This window comes from Trachurus trachurus (genome assembly GCF_905171665.1).
Source record: "Trachurus trachurus genome assembly, chromosome: 3".
NCBI classification, from domain to species: Eukaryota; Metazoa; Chordata; class Actinopteri; order Carangiformes; family Carangidae; genus Trachurus; species Trachurus trachurus.
In genome coordinates, this window is record NC_139893.1 from 18,852,044 (window position 1) to 18,875,042 (window position 22,999).

At 41.5% G+C, this 22,999-nt stretch overlaps 1 protein-coding gene across 1 annotated transcript in view; it reads left to right on the top strand.

The window, feature by feature from the left end:
* Positions 1-22,999, top strand: part of hcn4 (hyperpolarization activated cyclic nucleotide-gated potassium channel 4) — a gene marked incomplete at both ends in the record, with an annotated part of 80,674 nt that overhangs the window by 11,894 nt on the left and 45,781 nt on the right. The window contains one exon of the mRNA XM_084001801.1: positions 10,243-10,666. Within this exon, the coding sequence (XP_083857927.1) occupies positions 10,243-10,666 (424 nt within the window). The remainder of the gene's footprint in view (positions 1-10,242; positions 10,667-22,999) is intronic.

Sequence of the window (22,999 nt, forward strand, 5' to 3'; positions counted from 1 at the left end):
GGGGAGGGTATTTTTTTTTGCTTTTAGTTGGGAGCCCCTGGCCAGTGTTCCCTCTGCCACACTCTGTGGCTGGCTGACAGGGGACCCTTTTGACATGACCCTGAGGACCTTGCGGGAGATAACAAGGCATCATGATAAAATACAGATGCAATTAGTGGCAGGATGACAGTCCGCCAAGCAGAGTGGCAAATGCTAGTAGCCTTGCCACTCACTGTTCTACTCTGTTTTTCTCATCAGTGGGCATATTTATGTTTTGACCGCAGAGAACTCAGGTACAGTTTTTGTTCCTCGCAGCAGATAGCAAGTTGCTTTCAGGAAAGGACTCTGCAGGACTGCAGACACAAGGGCAGGGAGACTGAGTAGCCACTCTTGGCACCAGACAGTCTCTCCAGCCTAAAAAAAGTGAAAAGATTGCAGTGGTATGAGAATGGGACATCACAGACACAGAGTAGTCTTCTCTGTGCACTCTCTGATCACATCAGTCAGTCTGTGAAGTGGCTCTTGTGATTTCATGATTTAGTCAGGGCTCTTAAAGAATAACTATGCAAGTCTGGTCGCTTTTCCTCTGTTTTGCTAACCCTCCACTGGCCATGTGCATTTGTTTTTAACGAAGCCGGTGAAAAATCCATCCATGGAATGGTGGATAATGTTATAGCTATAACATATACGATGTTACGACATGTATATTTGTGTAGTCTTTACTGTCATAAGCAAAAGATTGCTGGTTACGGAGCACGTTTGTGTCGGGATGCGCGAGACGAGTTTGATTGTTTTGTTTACAAACTGCAACGAACAAAACTCCAGACTCTACCTTTAAGGTAAAAATATAGCATAGCCACGGGAAAATCCTGCTTAGTTCCTCTTTAACTCGTGAGCTATTCAAACATCAGAGTAAGTTTAGTGTGGACTTAAAAAAAGTTAGGGATATTTGACTTTCTGGTGAAATTTAAGGAAAATGTAAAAAGCTTGTGCTACAGTGATATCATATCATGAAAGTAATGTAGGGTATTTAAGTAGTAGTATGTAATGGTAATTTCTTCATCTTAAATAATTTATTGAAACAAGCTAACAACAGTGATACCACAACAAAAAATGTCAATGTTTCAATACATTTCCATGTGGTCAAAGGACGTCCACTCTGAGCTCAGTTACAACTTCACTCTGAGAACATCCCATTTGAAGCCCTGACATGGCCAGGTACTGTTGATGGATCATTAGGTGTCGTCTTGGTCTCATGATGTCAGAATGTGAACAGCATGATGAAGAGGACTGTTTCAATACAAACTGTCATTGAACCAGAACATTTAGTGGTCGATTCATGGATCAGACACTTGTTGTGATTTTTGTAGTTAATCGCCTTGTTAGAAAACAGCATCTCATGTTATACTGTAAGTACTGAGCAGGCCAAATTAAGTTCACCTCTAAAGGTTATAGTGTGCATTCTGAAATTTCATCTGAAACCCGAATATCCTTAACTTTTTGTGAGTAGTGTGTATTTCAACTTGAGGATCTGAGGCGTCATTTCGAGTGTCATGCATTCAGAGAATTTCCTGAAGATGGTCAGGCTGGTTTCAGATCTCTGAATCTCAGTCCCCATCACTGTGGAAATGAGAAGAAACGGTTAAATTCAGAATAATTGCAGAATATTTTTGTTTTAAAATATTAATAATCATCACTAAAGTAATGTGCTTTGTGCATGTTTGACATGACCATTCAGTATAGACGCACAGTGGACTGAACACTAAATAACCCATGACACATACTACATGAGATTTTTGCTGTTAATCTGAGCCTGTCAGTCAATCACACTGACAGCCCTCACGTGATTCCAATTTGAATTTTTGAAATTTGAGTTTTTACTGGTTATGCATCTCCTTTTACAGTACATTTGCCAGTGTTTACCTGTAAAGAGTCAGACTTCTGTCTGTTAGAAAAAGTGTCCCACTGCAGTGTATGTGACACTGGCCCTAGCATTGTCTTTCTGTTGGCTGTGTTGAATAACAGTCCTAGACAGAGCTTTAGAGGTGAATGAAAAATCATACGCTGTACCCTTTCCTTGATGTCCTACCAGTAGAACCTCTTGTAATCTTATTTATGGGCCTCTTTTAGCAGCGTTGGGTGAGGTTGACTACTTTCAGTTGAATTTGCTTCTCCTCTCCCCTTTGCAGGTATTAGTAAATCCCTCTGTTTTCTCTTAGCCTAAGGTTGGGGAGATTTGCCTCTACCACTGATGAAATCTTCTTCGGCTAGGTTTGATAAACCAGCGTGCCTCACCTAAATATAGCCACCTGCGACTGCACAGCCCCAGTGTCAGTGATGTGCTTGCAGTGTGCCTGCTGGCTGTGCTTAGTAAAGACAACGTCATTATAACAGTTCATTGGAGCGGGTGGCAACAAAAATAGGATTAACCCTTTTTAACCCAATGTTTTTCTCCTAAACACCTAAATCTTGCTGTTTTTGCCAAATACCAATAAACAATGGGATGCTCGTTTATTGGCAATACACGTGTTTTGTTGTTGTTGGTGAAGCTGAAATTGCTACAGATGTTGATCTCCTGTTAATTTTGACAGGATTTAGTGAATCGCCCATCCCTGTGGCTATAGCTTGCGTAAAATAAGTGCTTTTCTTTTTCTCTCATAACAGCCATTCATACTAACTTTTCATTCAGTCTATTTCATTCATTCAAAACTGGGATTGCAGTTAATGAGGCTGTTGCTCTGTTTGCTTCTGTTAAACTTTCTGTTTTACACTTTTTTGCTTTGAATATAAATTATATAGATTTTGTAAAATGATAAATCAATCTCAGTCTGACCTTTAAAAGTAATTAAAGCAAATCAACAAATAGGGAAAATAAGTTTTTATGAATATGGCTGCCATATTATGGCAAAACATTTATGCTGTACAATATTTAAGTTAGCATAGACAGCATCAAACAGTAAATTACGAACATTGAAGCCTCGTGTCTTTGGTCTGGAGCTGAATAAAAAGAAAAACATTTTATAACTGTGTTTTCTGAGATCACCATGACCTTTAGTTGTGGCTATCAGTCAATCGTGTATGTGAGATAATGTGACTAAATCATTTTATTTACCTTTGATTTCAGTTCCATTTCACTGTCACTGGCAAAAAATTAATTTAAGTTAAGTTTCTATAATGTCATATTAATAACATTTCAGTCTAAGATGACACCTGGCGTTCAGATGTTGCAGTACGGGAGAAATAAAGTGGCATGAGAACTGTGAGGTGGGATATATTCAAAATTTAACAGGGCGTTTTGCTGCAGATATTTATTATAACATGAGTCAGAGTTCTCTGTCATATGGTGAGTCAGTACTTCTGAGCAGGACCCCTGATAACTAATTGTCGGAGAGAAAATGGGAGCAGACGAATGCACACACACACACATACACAGACAGAGAGAGAGAAAGCAAATAAATTATTCAAAACAGAAACTGTTTTTTTATGCTAAAACAGACACATTTCAATCATTTAATCAGCCCAAATCACATTTGCACTGCATGCTATGTTGGCTGGTGCCCTCATGGAAGTGCTGTGTGGGAGCACCCACAGTTCTTCTGCTGTTCCCGTTCAGTCAGTGTGGTGCAGAATAAAGGGAGACGCTGTTAAATGCTGTCTGCAACTTGTACCTGACTTGACAGATGATCTGCTTGCATGCCATCACCCTCAGCATGGTAGCCAACAGACTACAGACATCTCTGCAAGGAAAGTGTAAATTTGTACACATACATGCACAAATACAAACATACAGCATACCCTCTGCATATCCCCTGTATATGATGGACAATATATCCCCTAATGTCAATATGGGCGACTTTGAAAGGGACAGTAAGTGTGTCTTCGTGTTTGCGGTGGCTCACGGTGCCTTTCAGGTAGCCCGGCTGGCAGGGCGAGAAGGATGAGAGAAGCTTATCGTGTAGTCAGATGCACTCTGAGGGTGACAACATGTTCTTGCTGTCTCTAGTCACCCCACCAGAGAGCAGAGTGAGCTGTGGCTCTGGCCCTCTAGACCGCAAAATGTCAGGGCTCCGTTCATCAGTACAGGGAGCTCTCAACACCAAAGCAAGTTAGGTGTGAACTAATGCCCTGCTTCTGTTTCTCAATGTTTCTCCGCTTCTGTAGCCCTCTGTTCTATGTCTATCTGGGCAACAGCTGTGGCCAAAGCCATTATATCTTTAGCTTGTCAGTTAGTTTCTCCCATTCATGTGAGCGCTACATCCCAGGAAAATACCCTAAGGGCTTCAGATTTGGCACAAAAGTTTATTTGGACTCAAAATGCAAAAACAAAAGTTGTTAGATCCTCAGATCACCATATCCTAACATCTCCCTCCACACCTGAGGGTATTACCTTCATATCGCCACTGCTAGGTCACTGTATTTTTTGCTTTTATTTAATTTCAAGACAGGTGGTGCAGCACCGCACAGCATGAGTCTGTGATTTGGGATGCATACAGAGAGAGATAAGGGATTCTTTAATGCCTTTGAAATGTCCGCCTAACATCCCGCACTTGCCCAACTGTATTTATAGAACAATGTTCTTCTATGTCAGGGTCCTAGTGCATAATAAAACACAGTAAATGGATCCTCGCTATGTTTAGGTGACCTGACCTCCATTAGGAGACAACCACAAAAGTGAAAGGAGAATTCACGAGTGTGTGCAGTACACATGCATGCACGCACACACTTACACACGCACAAACATGTCTATGTAAACAATGAAAACATTCCCACATACAGTAACTCTTTGAAATTCTGCACACTGAGGTTCCTTGTTCCTTGTCCCCAAACAACATCTGTTATGTTATTGAGTGTAGTCTTGGTTGTCAGTAATTGCATAGCCTGAATCACGTGATTTTTAGACGTCATGTCACGGTACATGTTCAATGGCATTTCAGTCAAGTGATGAGCTACATTTTGCCGTGCAATAAGTCTTTACTGAGTATTTCTGCATTGTTCGTTTTGAAACTCTTTGTGTTGATGCAGCTGTGGTTATGATGTTGTCAGTTCATGTGAATTAGTCCGAGTTAATGTAGGCTACTTGTTATGGGTCCGGGTATAAAAGTATAATCCGTTTTTTCGTTTTAAAACAAAAACGGAAACAGCCCCCCTTTTTCCTTTTTTCATTTTAAAACAAAAACGGAAAAACGGTTTTTGCTGGGTTTTTGCTGTCAGCATAAAAAACGAGAAAACGAAAAAACCAAAACCAAATAACGGCCGAAATTTGGTTTTTGCAATTTTTTGCAAAATTTTTTTGTCGTTTTTCGTTCCTTTTTTTTATGAATATGATATGACGGCGGACAGACCGGAAGCGGAAGTGTAAAACCGTCAAAATAATAGTTTAGCGTGCTAGCTAACTTCTTAGCGTATATTATAGACTGCCGTCCTCTTTCTACACCTATGGTTCACTTTTTTTTACTTCTGTGAAACTATAACAGCTGGTTGTTTGGAAGAACGTGTTAGGCCTATAATCTATTCCTGAAGTCGATAAAAATATAAGTGAGGCTTGCTGAAACATGTGGCAGTAGTGGCTGTTATGCCAGGGGGGGTGTTCAGGGGTCTTAAACACCATTCTGTGTTGTTATTCTGTCTGAAAAGATGCTGAGGAGCTCTCCTCTGGCACCATTTTTCTATTTCTTTCACACTGTTTCTTCATTCTGTCATTCACATGGCATCATCTAACTTCTGGCTGAAGGTTTGTTATTCTGTTCTATGAACCAAACATCCTTGTCAGGTCCCACCTTTAATGGCTTGTCTTGTTTTTCTGATGCTGAAAAACACCCAGTTGCTGAATTCTGATTCTGCATTAATTTGACCGCACTGGGCGATGCCTGTACAGTATTGTCAAAGTTTCTATAAAGGACACCAAACCATTAACAATCCCATCAACCATGGCTATACTTTGTGTTTATAATTATTATTAATTTATTAATGTGTACAAAGAGTAGACAAGTTCGCGCACATCCAGTTTAAAAGGTGCTGGCCTCAAATACAAATGTGGACAGAGAAGGCAAAAAAGGAGACCGCACACTTCAGCTCCCTTATGTGCAGATTTATTAGCACATCAACAAGTAGTAACGTTTCGAGCGCACTGCTCTTTTTCAGACTAACTCATACAAATCAGACGCCCCATTTTTAAACCGTCCCCTGAGGGTCACATGATGAGTCACATGGTAAAGGGAAATGCATCAATCAGAACACACCTTGTGCAAAATAAAAACAATATATTGTCGCAACCATACGCCACCCTGGTAAGTAAAGTTTTACGGTTAGGGCTCTAACGAGTCTAGGCTACAGGGATGACACAGGTGCACATATTTCTATTGCTGAAAACCTGGAGTCTGGTGGGATTCGCTGCCATATTGCTCAATGTTCGACTTACCGGCTGCTTCCGCTCACCACCTGTAGCTGGTCCGCGAGGCTTTCCTGGCAGACCGGCGTCCTGCTTCAGCGGCACCGGGCCGGCCACCTGCTCCAGCGTCCTGCGTGTGTCGGCCTCCATCCGTCATCACGCGGTCGCGGCTTTGTTAGTTCATTTTTGTTTAGACGAGACAATAACTAAAACGATAATTAACTCTTGAGGTGGAGGGGGTCCTTCCTATTGTCAACTCCCTTGACTTCTCCTCGGGGCGGCAGCCTCCTCAGTCCACGAGACTCTCTCTTTGGCTTTTTCCCAGACTCCCTTGCTCCTTGCGCTCACGTCAGACTTAAGCGGCCAGGTAACCAGGCAACCAATCAAAACATTACACAATATGGCAGCCCCCCTTCTCAAACCTACGAAAGTAACCCCAACAATATATCTGTCAAAACTCCATCATAATCGTCTTAATTTATTAATGTGCAAATGTTATAATGGTTACATGCCAAATGTAGAAGGAAAATGTGATGAGCGTTATACCTGCTTACAGTAACATGTGAAATTGTAAAGCATGTTAACATGGTGATTGCAAGTGCTTCACTGTGCAGCCTCACAGCACTGCAAGCCTGTCTGAAGACTGTCAGTCTCATCATTATGTCATTGAAATTAGCTTATGCATTGTGTTGATAGCTCTCTCCTATTTGAATACTGTCTACAAAGAACAATGTGATTTTACATAGTTTTGCCTATTTGTATAAAGTCATGTCAATAACCAATGATTTCCATTTAATGGAAAGAACAATAGTATCTCTGCTTTTACATCTTGAGGTTACATGTGCGTTTGTATTTTGTAATTTGGCATTTAAAAGCTGCTGTAATGCAAACCAACACAGCCCTTAACAAGTGAAAAGTGAGTCATCACAACTGATACATACGTACATAGAAACATGTGCAAGGACTCACAACTATTACAGATACCGAAAGAAACAGATTAAGTTAGTTCATTGCTGGTAGACTCTGTCAAGTGCTGTGAGCACACTTGCATCCTATTAATAAGCTGCGTAGCTCAGACACATACACAGGCAATCTAGCATTTGTTGTATTGGAGGACATGGCAATATAACTTAGAACAAATGTCATTACCTGTGTTTGCATTTTGTCCTTTGAAGTTTTTCTTGTCCTCTTGGGCTTTCAGTCGTAACATGAGCAAACACAGTGGTGGCAAGGTCTGTCTAAATATAACTCCACTTGACAACAAGCTGGAACAGTAGATACCCTTTTACTTTGAAGAATTCCAATTACTGTCACTGTTTCCTTGGTGTGTGTGTGTGTGTGTGTGTGTGTGTGTGTGTGTGTGTGTGTGTGTGTGTGTGTGTGTGTGTGTGTGTGTGTGTGTGTGTGCAATAGACATGAGATGTGTGTTGGTACATACTGTATAGTTACGCATGTATGTGTAAATGTGAGTTATTCTTCCAAACTGTAATCCAAACACATTAAAAAACAAGCATCTGTTCCATAGCATTTGTCCATACAGTAGATCCATTTTTTAGAGGCGTTGAGACTTCTCATCCCCTGAGGCAAATGACCAACAAGAAGAAAAGAAGGCCATCCGTGACTTTTATGTTGTCATGCTCAGAAAATAAAAATACACACTGCTAGCTGAAAACAAATGTGTATTATTAGTTGTGACCAAGTCTTCACCCCTTAAAATGGTAACATTTCTTTAATGGTAGTGTGGACATTAGTGGTTTGGAGCAGCATCTATTTAATATCAAGATGTAATGGGAAAGTACTTAAAGCAGAAGTGAGTGATCCGGTCGTTTTCGCTAATGCTGCGTTCCAGGCAGGCTTTTGAAATCGTAAATTACAGCTTCAAGTCACAACTTACGACTTTCTAGCGTTCCAGGCAACCCACTCGGGTTTTTCCGACCTGTTTTACCGGTGAAAGTCACTATAACGGCCACTCGTAACTTCCGACCGGTGAACTCGTACCAGATCGAACTGGTACCACTTCACGGTCGGAAAAATACGAGTTTCCTTGAACGCACCATAACAGTCCTCGTCGCTACGTCACCACATTCACGGCGTTCCTTGGCTGCACACACAGCCCTGCATGCCGTTCTCTCTCCTCATTGGATAAAAACTGTAGGATACGATAAATGTTTTCTCTTCGGCTCAGAGCAGAGCAGAGGGACTGAGAGACCCGTGTTTCAGTCCAAACACTCTATGTAAGTGATTGCTGTCGGAAGATATAACTATTTAAGACTTATATTAACACAAATATATCACTCACTTCTGCTTTAAAACTCAAGCACTTAATCAGAGGACATTAGAAAGAAAAGGCATTAAGATCCAACTACTCATCATCCAACAAAGGAAACACGGGGAATAAAAAGGAAATACAAGGTTCCCATAAAGGTATCAATAGAAAATAGAAAAGAAGACACACTCAGTTGTGCCAGGTTATTTCTAACTGTGCTTTTACCCTGTGAGGTTGACAGTATGTGCCTGTAAGTATTAGTGAAAAGAAGAAAAAAAGGACTGAAGTTTTACTCAGCCTGATTTCACCTGAACTACAGTATGTCTTTTTTGATGAGGCTGTCTGATCCAATAGAGCAGCAGTTCATTGTCAGCCCAAAAGTTATTTACTTCCACACATCGTGAATATACTATGAAACCAACAAGGAAGTTACTCATTGTAGGATCTAGCGAACTTCCGGTAAAAATGCGTTGTCTTCTCTGCTTATGTATGTAGCATCCTTTCTCCTTTATTTCTTATGGCCGTGTTCGTGAAATTGGTTTTGCACATAAGACAGATCTTTATGGCCCAGTTAGAGGTGAGTGGGTAAATCATCTCAAACTCAGTGGGCCAGCGCACCATGCAGAACGCCCTCATGATGCAATATATGGAGTATCCAGGATACATCACCCTTACCACAAAAGACCCAATCTGGATTCAATTACCAAGCAAGAGTGCACAGAGAGTGCAATTTATATCCAAACTCTCAAGGCTGGAAGATGGACGAGGTCACAGTACAGTCTGTAATTAACAGTTAACCCTCATTGACCTTTGAGTTGTGATTTATGGGTCAAACACAAATAGCTTGCATGTCAAGCTGTCTGCTGGTGTGGTGGGGAGGTTACATATGTTTAGGTCATTATGCCATAATTTCACTGTGTGAGTGTGCACATGGTTACTTCCACCACACTGCATAACACTTAAAGGCACCTAAGGGTAAAATAGGCAAGTGATATGACACAGATAGGATTGAATTACATATCTGTCACATAGATTGAATGGATAAACAAATTATTCTCCCTCATTGGCCTGAATCTAGTTGGAACGTGCTAAAGTGTGTGTGTGTTAAGTGACAAGGACATTTAACATACAAACAATATAAAGGATGTGATGCAGGTGATTTGAGTTCAGTTTGTGTCAAATATGTATTATGTTCTAATGTATGGTCAAATAAAAACAAATGTGTCAACATAGATACTGCATCAGATACTTTGCCATATCTGTATCTGTGTAATTTATTGATGCTTGAATATAATTTCTTTTTTAAAGTCACGAAAAAATTAATTTGTATGTCACAAATTAACCCAAATGTTAAGGAATGCAATTAACAAGCAGATGTGCACAAAGGGGAACTGCTGTGTTAAATCGGAGGTGTTACCACCATAACACATTGCTCTCCTAATATTAACAAGTGAATTCCTTTATTCTTTTTTTGTCTGATGAGTTATTAGTAAGTAACATCACCAGCTGTTGGGTAGTTTACCATGATTTTTACCCATCCTTTGACTTTGAATATTCTCTGTTTTGGTAATCTAGTTTCTCATTCCTTTCTCCATTTCTCTCCAACAAGGTTTTACTGGGACTTGACCATGCTGCTGTTGATGGTGGGCAACCTCATCATCATCCCTGTGGGCATCACGTTCTTTAAAGATGAGCACACGCCCCCCTGGATCGTGTTCAACGTGGTCTCCGACACTTTCTTTCTCATGGACCTGGTCCTTAACTTCAGGACGGGCATCGTCAAGGAGGACAACACAGAGATCATTTTGGATCCGCAACAGATCAAGATTAAGTACTTGCGGAGCTGGTTTGTGGTGGACTTCATCTCCTCCATACCTGTGGACTACATCTTCCTCATTGTGGAAACACGCATAGATTCAGATTTCTATAAGACGGCGCGCGCCTTGCGGATTGTCCGCTTCACCAAGATTCTCAGCCTGCTGCGACTCCTGCGCCTGTCCAGACTCATTCGCTACATCCACCAGTGGGAAGAGGTAGGAAAGTGCACCTCACAGCGTACATTGTATGTAGCTTAAAGCTTACAACTGCAAGTTGTGTTGAATGTTTCACTTGTTGTGCTGCATTGACTTGGCCAAGGCAAATTTGATTCCCTGGATGTCAGCAAGATGCAGAGACAGGGAAAATACCAAGGAAATCACAATGATTGACAGGATACCGTTTGATTATGCCAGTCAACCACGTACGGTTGCACTTCCTAAATCCAATTATAGTCCAAATAGTATTCCCATGCTGGGGAGCAACAGCAAGACTGTTTGCAGAGCTCTGTATTTTCCCCTTTCCTCTGAAAAGGAAACATGGATAGATGCAGCTTCTGATTACATCCACCCTTGAAATAGAAGAGGCTCTTTTGCTGTACCCCAGCCACCAATGAGTTGATGAAGCTGCCATGTTATTACCGTTTTCTCTCTGTGCGCCCATCCAGCTAGCAGTGGGACCACAGAGCCCAGAGAGGCTTCGCTGCAATACAAGCATGATTATAATTGTGGTAATAATTAGAAAAGTTCCCGTTGCTCTCACTGGATGGATCTTGTTGTTTAGTCTCAGAGGTAAAAGGTGCAAAGTGAAGAATCAGAGCCTCAGTGTGGAGTCACCAGGAGGACACTCACTAGAGAATAATCCGGGACAGTCAGAGGTGCACTGGTCTATTCTGTGAGGTTATATGAGGTAATGTTTTCAGGCTGAGGGGGGCAGATAGACAGACTAGAGTTTTGTTATTTATGTTGTCCAGTCACAAAATAAGGGAAAACACTGGATAATTTAATAAATGAAACCTATGAGGAGGAGGAGTGCTTCTTGGAGCTCAGAGTCTCATAATAAACTGCTGTTTGTCATTCCACATATCCTTCCTAAAAATAACCAAAGCCCCCTACATGCTTATTTCTCCGAGGCAGTGGTGGTGCAGGGTTGAGGCTTTAGTTCGGGGTTTAGTGTCTCGATGAAGAGTACTTTGGCAGAATCAGTGTGCATGGTCATAATACAGATGTTATAGCAGCAGCACTGCATCGCTGCAGTACATGCTGTTATTAGTGTCAGGGATTAAACCCATGTTTTCTTTACTAGTCAGATTGTGTACCTCCAGAACCAGAAATAATTTAACAGATGACTCTTTCACTTAATGTAAGTGGTTCATACCTATCATGGCACATTGAAATACTGTATTACAGCATAGTACAAATACATTATTGAATTTTCTGGTGTCTTTATTAGATTATTTTAGTTTAGTTCAGTTTTACATATCACAAAAAATACTTTTTCATCATATAGCACAGAAACAAATCAGTATAGATACTGTTGCTTTCATATTGGTGATTTTTTTTGTGACTTCTTGGGAACATTAATTTTATTGTTTTCATATTTTATATTAGGATCTCAACTTTGAAAATTGTCATATTCATTGGATTGTCAATGGTCATTGTACTGTAGTGTAAAACACGTTTTCTTTACTGTGGAGTTTTTTTTTCTCATTTCCACATTGAATTGAATTAGAGACAAGAGAATACATACTGTATACACTACATTGTGATTAATTAGCCTGTTTACACAATGTTATCAAAATGCAGCACAGCTTCGTTAGTTGGTGGGTGTGCTCACCTGAGCTGATGACATTACATGTGTAAGTGGAAAAGGTTGAATAGCAAGCTGATTGCCAATCAAACCACAGTGGCCCCCAGACCTGCCCACGGGCATTTAGAAAAGTTCCTGGTTTTCAGATATTCAGCTGGCACTCTGGGTAGAACAGTGTATATAAGTGTGGTGACATTAATCATGCAGGGCCTCTGTGATGCCATTTCAAAGAGAGTAAAAGTTCAAATGAATCACTGGGGGAGAATCCCTGTGTCGCCATGCATGCCTGCTGCTGCACCTTTGAGCCCAAAATGTAGGCAGGGAAACATGTAGTTCAGGCCAACCTTCATTTGAATAGAGTGGACACACTGACAGCGAGCTGTCACATGTTGAGTGTGCAATAAGGCTACAAAGGAGAGGAGAGAGGAGGCAGCAGTGGAGGCGGGAAAAAAAGAAGGAGAGAAAAGAAAGAAAGAAACAGAAGTGCCTGCTGAAGTAGTTTATAGCCGTGGGCTGTTGTTTTATTGTAATTGACCACCTTAGAAATAAAGAAACATACTGAGGAAAACAAAATGAAAACCACACACAGATTCATACTTATTTTCCTACAAAAACTGCTGTTGTGTGTGGTTTTGTCTTTGTCCTCAAGCCAGTTTAACCTCCAGTTTTTAGTTATTGTTATTATTTATTTTTAGATATTTATAATCTGTTTTTATCGTATTTGTGTGTGACTGATTCTTCTGTGAGCAGTTGACCATACCTGAATCGGGATTAATAAAGTAAATCTATCTATCTATCTATCTAAAAACTGGATGGACATGGCAGGACAGTGGTGACTCCATAAATTAAAAAAAAAAAAAATTAACAGTACAACAAAGAGACGACCCATTACACTCACTGAGCCAGCTGCCATTTATGCGTTTTATGCCTATGCTGGTAGTGTGCGTGTGTGTTTGTAAGGCTTTGCTGATGAATGCTAGTTAGGCGGACAGAGTGAAAGGCCAGCTTCGCCACAGCGCCAGAGTACTCCAGATGTAACCTCAGAGAAATGTCATCTGTCACTGCAGAATAACTTGTCACCCAGATCTCACCACCTGACTGACTTTTTGACTTTTACTTTTGACAGCCTACACTCCAGACGACATGTGAGTGTCTCACAGTCATTTGAATATTTTGGCAACACTTCAGGCTGACCTTATGTTGATATATTCACCTGTACTTTGAGTTTTGGAGTTAAACCGGAAGTAGTTATTATGTGGCCACAGTTTTATACCTATAGACCTTTTCAGAGAGTATAAACAAAGACAGGTGTGGCTCATTAGAAAACGCTCTGGTACACTAAATGGAATGGAGCGTTAATTAGTATCCTTGGTAACACCTGTATTTGTTTATACTCTCTGTCCAAGCTGCAGGGTTATTATGTAGTTCTGTTACTGTCAATTCCTGCACTGTCTCTATTGGTTGTAACTTGTGTTCTTGTTCAAATAAAAATATTTGGTCACAAAAACCCATATACTGTCCAAGCAAACAAAACTGCCTCGAAGAAATGAGTGAGGATCCTCGTGATCCGTGACACTGGGCAATTTTTATCCCCCTGTAACATTACTGAATGCCATTCTGCTTTGCTTGCTTCTCTAAATATGGCGCCGCAATGAGATGCACTCATGGCGGAAGCTGCCGACCTATGATGTCCCAATGTCCTCCAAAAAGGCAAAGCCGATTTATTTTACTCATATATCACAAGTATCTGCAATCCATAAATAGTCCTGCACAAATTCATTTGGTTTGTTATTGTTTGAGTTTCATCTCCTCCTCAGTTAGAAGTCACAGAAAGGACACTTCCTCCGGGAGGTGTTGAATACAGCTCAGTGAACTGAAGCGCCTGGTTTAATGCCTCGTAGAGTGATACTTTTGGGAACAAATTTTTGAATACGAGTATTTTTCTCATGTACTTGCTGCAGTGAGTGAAGCTTTTTAGGAATTCAGGGCAAGACAAAGGAATAAAACAATATCAGATGTAGCAAAGAAACAGAGATGCTATTCATAGGAAAAGCAGAGACAAAACGAAGCTCAAAAGTATTACAGGTGAAGTGCCTGAAGCAAATAGATTCACAAAATCATAGTGGCATACTAAACAGATGACTTCTGGACACATTTTGTACAGAAACCATTTTTTCCAAAGGTGACTAAGCAAATTGTTTGTTGTTTCACACTCTCACTCAAGAGGAGTTGCACTGAGCTGACTTGCGCTCCTGCAGCAACAGTAGCATCATTCTCAATTATAGTGGCAATACCTTGCAAAATAACAACATATCTAAGTCTGTCAATTAATGCATGAATAAAATCATATTTTATTATGGAAATGATGTAACAGGCCAAGGGAGTAGATCATTAATCCTGAGCATTGCAATTATCATATATGTATATTCATTGCGGGAGCCCATATGTGTGTCAGCTGTGTGTTTTCCTGAGTATGCATGCTTTTACTGGCTTGTTGACATGGACTGTGATAGCATGTCCTTAGAAGAGCATACTGTGCTCATAGCCCTGGAGCTCAGACATGTGGGCACATAACCACAATGTGTCCTTGAGCGTGATTCTTCCCATAAATGGCAAGTTGTTTCCATGATTCTCCTATAGAATCACTGTATGAGGAGGTTTTACTGTACAAACCAAGGGGTAAATTTAATTCCTTTGTATTTACAGCATTTTTCAGACAGTATAAAATAGATCATATGGCTGTGATAGATTTTTACTGGCTTTGTTGAATGAATATTTTTGTTTTATTGTATAAACCACTAAAACAATTTCTCCCAAAACACTAATATAATCTGTAATAATATTACGAATAATTATAATGATTATAATCCTTTAAAGTCTAGTCCTTATTGTTTTTTTCCGGAACAAATCCTGACTCTTTTTTGCTTCTCACTGACGGATGATGGGTTTCAAACCGTCCTTGCTGTGCACTTCACCCAGCTGCCATTTGCCACTCTTTTTGTTGGTCACTTGATGCTATGGCTGTTGAGTGACATTCAAATGATATTGTGGTCATCTCGGTCAGTGGAGAGGTGTTTTCACCCACTGCCAGTCTGTAGCTTTTTGGCCCGCAATGTCTGCTGCTTGACCTTGTTGTTATGAACCACCGTCTTTGAAATTTCAAGGATGGAAGCAACCAGACGTCCAGTGTATCCCTCTGCCTGTAATGCTAGAGAAGCTGTCTTCTCCTCACTTCTCTTTTCAGCTGATTTGGCATGGTCAGTCCTTTTGTTTCGACCTACTTTTGAGGCACTACTAGCATTGTTTTCCATGTTTGAAATTAGGGATTACAATTTTTATACTCGAAAGCCAGATCTGATTCAAGCAATCACCTAATTGTTCAGTGGTCTTTCTGTGTTGAAATTCAACACACAGAATGGCTGCTATATTATGTAGAAAACAATGGTTCTTTTATTCCTGAGTTGCATATATCTAGTGAAAATTATATCTAACATGATGTTCATGTCATAATATTGTATACTAATAGTAGTTACATTATCCCCTTGAAAAATATGGAATATTTTGTAAAAAACAAAGCACAAAATGGTCTCAGCAACTAAAATGACATCTGTATCTGCATTCTTAACCTCCTCAAAGACTCCAGTCCAAACATCACCATCAGTATCCTTTTGCAAAGTAAAGCTGAACCCCTGTATGTCCTTTTTATTGCAGATATCCTAAATTAGCTCTGATTGCCTCCATTTTCCATACAAACACTTGAGATTTAAGGGCGTTTTTACAACCGCCATGTTGACAGAATGTTGTTAACAAACAAGGAGGTTTTGGCAGTGGTGGCTATATGCCAGTGATAACACTGTCATGCATAATGATGTTCAACATCGTCTGCACTTGCGTGCGTGCACACACCCATGCACACACACGTGCACACAGCAGATCACTGTTGTGGTGCCTTCCCTGTCTCCCTCTTGTCAGCTTCCTCTTGTCACTTTTCATCAGGATAAAAATAAGACTGTGACCGGATATTCTCCTCATTGGAGTTGTCTCCTGTTGACGAACCAGTGACTTGGATGAGATTAGTCATCCTGTTAAATCAGATTCAAGGCAGTGCACTAATGACTAAGCTCTGAGGGCTTCCTCTCATCATGCCTGATGCCTACAACATAACCGTCTCAACTGGCCGACCCTGTAGACGCTCCCATTAGCGCGGATGGAGATGAGTTTTTGAGAAGAGCTGAGGCTTTTACTAAGAGAGCAGGGAATTAAAAAATATATACATAGTGAGGTGTGCAGTCAAATAAGTTTAAGTACAAATAACTCACCTGTGTTTATTTATTACAAGTGACAGGACATCAACCCTTACTACTGCACAATTAATCACAATATAATCAAAACTGCAATATGGCCAAATTGTTGTATGTGTTGCAAACTCTGCATTGTGAGTGCCATGAGTGTTATAATAATAATAATAATAATAATAATAATAATAAACTTTATTTGTGTTGCACCTTTCTTAACAAAGTTACAAAGTGCATAGACAGGCATAAAATACAGTAACAATAGAACAACAGCAAAAGGACAACATTAAACATTAACAAACAACAACAAAAATGAGTCGATAAATACAAGAGAGAAATAAGAGCATAGATAGATCATACTGCTGCCTTCTGGGATTTAAAAAGCTTTTTTATAAAAGTAGGTTTTTAAAAGAGATTTAAAATTCATTAGTGAGCTGGCAGATTTGATGTCCTCAGGGAGGTCGTTCCATAGTTTAGGGGCATAGATGGCAAAAGCTCTGTCACCTTTGGTCACCAGCCTAGACCTGGGTACAACCAAAAGAGACAAGTTTGAGGACCTGAGGTTACCAGCTGGTTTGTATAAAATTAAAAGCTCAGTGATGTAGCTAGGAGCAAGGCCATGAAGAGCTTTAAAAGTTAGCAATAACATTTTAAAATCAATTCTTAGTTTGACAGGCAGCCAGTGAAGAGAAGCTAGAACTGGTGTTATATGCTCAAATCTTCTAGTTCCAGTAATAAGTCTGGCCGCAGCATTCTGCAGCAACTGCAGGCGGTGGAGACAACTTTGGCTGAGACCTGTGTACAAGGCGTTACAGTAATCTAAACGAGAGGAAACAAGGGCATTTACCACTTTGTTGAGGTCGTTGATGGATAAAAACGGTCTGATTCTAGATATATTTCTTAGGTGCATGAAACAGGATTGTACAGTTTTCTTGATATGAGCCTCAAAACAAAGATGAGAATCGAATAAAACACCCATGTTTCTTGCAACAGGTTTAACGCTCGCTGCCAAAGAGCCAAGACTGTTAAGAATATGGGAATTGTAGCTGAGAGGGCCGAACAAAAGAACTTCTGATTTATCTGCGTTTAGTTGAAGAAAGTTGTGAGACATCCAACATAGCCGGTCTCTCCATCACCTCGCTCATTAATGTGTCACTGTGTACTGTCTCTCCCTCGTCTCCCCCTGTATGTCTCTACCCTGTTTCTTTTGTGTCCTTGTAAGCGTCTTTGGGTTATTGAAAAGCGCTATATAAATTAAATGAATGATTATTATTATTATTATTAACGTTGGATGTCAGCAAAGCAGGCCATGAGGGAAGCTAGTGAGGTGGGGTCTGAGGAAGTTAAAGGGACATAGAGCTGAGTGTCGTCAGCGTAGCAGTGAAAACGGATGTTGTGTTTCTGGATGATTTGACCTAGAGGGAGCATGTAAATGGAGAATAATAACGGGCCAAGGATGGACCCTTGAGGGACACCACAAGAGAGACGGGCGGATGATGATGAGGTATTTCCGAAAACCACTGAGAAGGTTCTCTCAGAGATAGGAGCGGAGCAAATTAAGGGCGGAGCCACCAAGGCCTACCCAGGACTCTAGCCGGCTAAGAAGCAACCCGTGGTCCACCGTGTCAAAGGCCGCACTTAAATCTAAGAGGACCAGAATTGAAGAGTCACCGGCATCAAGCGTAAGAAGCAGATCATTTGTAACTTTAACTAAGGCAGTCTCAGTACTGTGGTAGGTTCTGAAACCAGATTGAAACTTTTCAAAAAGACTGTTTTCATTCAAATGTGCAAGGAGCTGAGAAGAGATCATTTTCTCTAGAATCTTTGATACAAAAGGTAGTTTTGAGATGGGTCTATAATTTCCGAGAAGAAGAGGGTCAAGACCTGGTTTCTTTAGCAGAGGATGAACTAAGGCATGCTTAAAAGAGGAGGGAAAAACACCACAGACTATGGAGTTATTTAGAATGGAAAGGACGCTGGGACCAATCGTTTCAAAAATGTCTTTAATCATTGATTGAGAGAAACTGAGATTGTGGGTTAGACTGAGACAGTGCGGGTAGAAGGTGTGATCTGAAGTCTGATGTTACTAACTTTGTCCAGAAAAAATTTGAGAAATTCCTCACATTTTTCAGGGGATGGATCTATAGGGGGAGCTGGAGGAGGGGAAATAACAGAATTTATCACTTTAAACAGAGTCCTGGGGTTACTACTGTTATTGGTGATGATGTTGGCGAAATATGAAACTTTAGCATTCTTAACTGCCTGCTGGTAGAGAGTCATGAGTTGTTTTAGACAGGTAAGAGCAGTGGTAGAATTGTTTGTCTTCCACTTGCGTTCTGCTCTTCTGCACTCTCTCTTGATGGATCTGGTATGTTCATTAAGCCACGGTTGAGGATTTTGTTTAGGGATTCTAGTTTTAAAGGGAGCAATGGAGTCCAGGATGGACAAACATTTACTGTTAAAATCGTCGGTCATATCATCTACAGAACAGTGTTGCTCTGGAGGGTGAAGGGAGGCTGAGAAAGCCTTACAAAAAGTACTAGCAGATGCAGAGTTAAAGACACGAGATCGGAAGGGGACAGGGGAGATAGGAGAGGGACAAGGAAGAGGAGCATTAAAAACTACAGCTTTGTGGTCGGATACACAGACATCTATGAGTTCTAGGTTGCCCGGCCAAGTGAAAGCACTAGGTCCAGAATATGACCCTTATTGTGAGTGATGTCATTTACAGACTGAACAAGATCAAACGACTCACAAAGACTAATAAACTCAGCAGCCAGAGGGTGAGAGGGACAACAAATGTGGATGTTAAAATCTCCAAGAAGAATGATATTATCAAAGCGCTGAGTGATGAGGGACAGGAGTTCAGAGAATTCAGTAATGAAACCACAGTTCAGGTTTGGGGGTCTATAGATTAAAGCACAGAGAACTGGGTCCTTACTGTTAATTAAAAAACAAAGGATTTCAAAGGTAGCAAAATTTCCAAAGGAGATGGGAGAACATTTATACATATTTTTATAAAATACAGCCAGGCCCCCACCCCTCTTCACTGGTCTTGGTAGGTTGAAATAAGAGAAATTTGAGGGGCAGGTTTCGTTGAGAGGAACATTGTCACCTGGTCTAAGCCAAGTCTCTGTCAACATAAAGAAATCAGTGTTGCTTGATAAGATGAGATCATGACAGATGAAGGTCTTGTTTGATAATGACCTGACATTTAGGAGACACATTTTAACAAAGGAAGAAGTGGGTGGGAAGTGAGAGGCTAATTGACGGTGAATGGTAGGTCTGACTAAGTTATTATTGTTAACAGTCGATGCTTGGATAGCTCTCAAACGGGGCCTATAGCTAATAATTACTGGAATGGTTGTAGTGAAAGTGTCAGTTATAGAAGATTCTTGCCTAAGATAGTTTAAGTTATTTACTGACAGTCTTTGAGGGACAGAGCACCCTGTGGCATGCTGTTAAGACTCGCTGTGTTATTTGGGAAGGCGGAGATCTGGAACGAGTCTTGCCGTGGTGCATATCAGAGCGAGAATGCTATAAATTGAATGAAATTAGTGGTCATCTGATTTGTGCCTTTTCTGTTGAGATGCACACCATCTGCCCTGTACAGGCTTTGGTTTGTCCAAAAGTAGTCAAAGTTTGAGCTGAAATTATAACCTGCAGCGGAGCAAAAGTTTTTTAACCAGTGGTGGAGGCTGAAAAGGCGACTAAATTGCTCAGAGTTCTTGGAGAGAGTTGGAATGGGGCCAGACAACAGGCAGCATTTTCCCAGACTCTCGATAGTGTAGCACAAGGACTCTAGGTCTGTATGTAGTTTACTGGAGTTTCTAGCCATGACGTCATTCGTTCCCACGTGCGCTAAAACAATATTGACAGTGGGATGTAGGTCAATGAGCGTGGGAATGAGTTCAATTAAATCGACTACTTTGGCACCTGAGAGACAGTAGGTAATAGCACAAGAAAGAGTCACATACCTAACGATAGAATCACCTACAATCAAGATCTCCGGGTTGCTGCCTACCGCCCCGTAGACGGCTAGTTACGGCGGAAGCTGACTGCTAGCCGGCTTAGCGTCGGTGCAGGTCGTGCTCGGCAGACTCAGCGGTGCGGGTACCTGCTTGGGTGGACCAAGGCCAGGTTGGGATCTGATACCTGCCGTAGTGGCCGCAGGCCCGCAGCTCTGGAGGACGGAGCAGGAGCTTCATCACTGCCTTCCGGTGATGATGTACAAACTCGAGGACATGACAGATGACGAGACGGCGCCGGTGCTAGTGTCACTGCCCGATGATCTCAGCCTTTTGGAAGCACCACCAGCCCTGAGATTTCCCTCAGCATAACCGCCACTCAGCAGCGGCGCGGGCGATGTTGGTAGTGCAGCCAGAGGAGCGAAGAAGTTTGATAGCTCCAGATCAGTGGAGTCATCCCGGGAAACATAGAGGGGGAGAGAGCGTCTATTTTTGCTTTTGGCCACCGTGGCCCAGGTGGAATAGCCAGGAGACGGGTCTTCATGGAGTATTGATCCGGCAGGTAGACTGGTGGACACGGGACACTCCAGCGAGGATAACCGGGAGCCGAGGTCAGCCTGGCGCTGGAGAAGGAGTGAGATGAGCTGCTCGATGGAGGATAGTTCACCCCTTATCTCAGAGACAACCGAGGGGGAGACCATCGTCATAACTCCTTCTTGCCTTCTTATCGATGATGGGAAGCTGGGGAAAGAATACGGCTGAGGCCAGTAAAAGTGTCTGGAGGAATGTGGTGAATTACTGTTATTGTTATATCTATTATCGGGGTGCCGCAGCACAGAGCAAAAACATACACGGCAGGGCTCCACACCGGGAGCCCACTGCGTGCAGAAGCCAGATCACTCAGTAGTATAGGTGTTGGATTAGACAGGTCAGGAAACTTACAGGCAAGGCCCAGAGACTGGGCCAGCTTCGGGGTTCAGCGTCTGATGAGTTGGATTGGTGTCAGTGGTTTCCTGCCGATCGCTGCTGTAGCATCTAGGTTAAAAGCAATTCACTCAGGGTCCCTATTAGTGCTGGAGTGGTCTGACAAGAGCCGAAAAAACCATGGGGGGTTCATTCAGGAATGGGTGGGCAGCCCAGCCCGATTGGTGCGGATAAAAGCAAAAAAAAGAGAGTGACAATGCTAAAATCCGGCAGTCCCAATGGAGGCTCGGGTCAGTGGCACTGGTGACAAAAATAGGTTAAAAGCGAACAATCGGTCCGTCCGATTAATAAAATGACCAGCCCAAACTGGAGAGCACTGTTTATGAGATGTGTTTTAGGCAAGGAGGCATTTAAGAAACCACAAGGATTAGTTTAAAAGTAGTAAAAAACGAGTCAGAATGACGGAGCTCCAGCAGGCTCTCACGTCTGTGAGAGCCTGCTGGAGCTCCGTCATTCTGACTCGTTTTTTTTACTGAAAGTGTTGTGTTGCTAAAGAGACACCCTGGCCAGAAAATCAAATTCTCATGATGTAAAGGGACATGTTTGTTTGGTACAAGACTCAACAAGAGTCACATCATCAATTTTATATTTTTCAAGAGAAATTTATTTTTTTTTAAAGTAAAAATGACAATTCAACCATTTTTTTTAGCATATCCTGCATCCCTACTGTTAATATTTGCATCTTGGTTTGTTAAGATTCATGGCTCAGCCCACCTAAGTGGCTGTGAACTGTAGAAATGGAGAAACAAAATGACATGTCAGTTAAATGTCCAGTGTTTTGTTAAACGTCAGCCATGTTGATGCCGTGTCGACCAAGAAAATGAGAGTGAGGTGTGTTTCATTTCCACCCAGAAAATCTATACAAAAAATATTTAAATAAGTTAAATCAACTAATCAGCCACCCACTCACTGACCCATTACCTTGGCCAATGACTGGTCTTTCAGAGATAAGAAAAGCAGGAAGAATAGGTTTAATGGGCTATTATTGAGTGCACAATGAGGCTTGCCAGCAACAGTGACAGGTCCTCAACACTGAATGAGCCTGTGTGCGATACGAATACCCACAGTGGATTTGCTTAAAAAAACTACTACACAAAAATGTGTAATCCTGCACAAACCCAATGGCGCATCTTGGTGGGGAGCTGAGTGAGAGTGTTTTTTGTGATCCGAGCCCTCCAGGCCTGTTTAGACAGATGATGGAAGGGTGTTCCCTGTGGTCCACTCCCAGGGCTATTTCTCATTCTCCACATGTGCTTTCGTCCACCATGACAGCATGCATGAGCATGACATTTTGGTCGAGGCATTTATAGTGAGAAATCTAACTCCTGCCCACAGTCTGCTCCTAGAATCTGCCATCATGTTTGATGATTAAAAATAACATGCATGTAATGATTTCGTTGATGAACTTCATTACTTATCACAGGAAATCTTGTCTCGCCCCAGCAAAGGAAAATGCAGCACGTGCCACGTGGCAATTTAATGTACTGAACGTTTA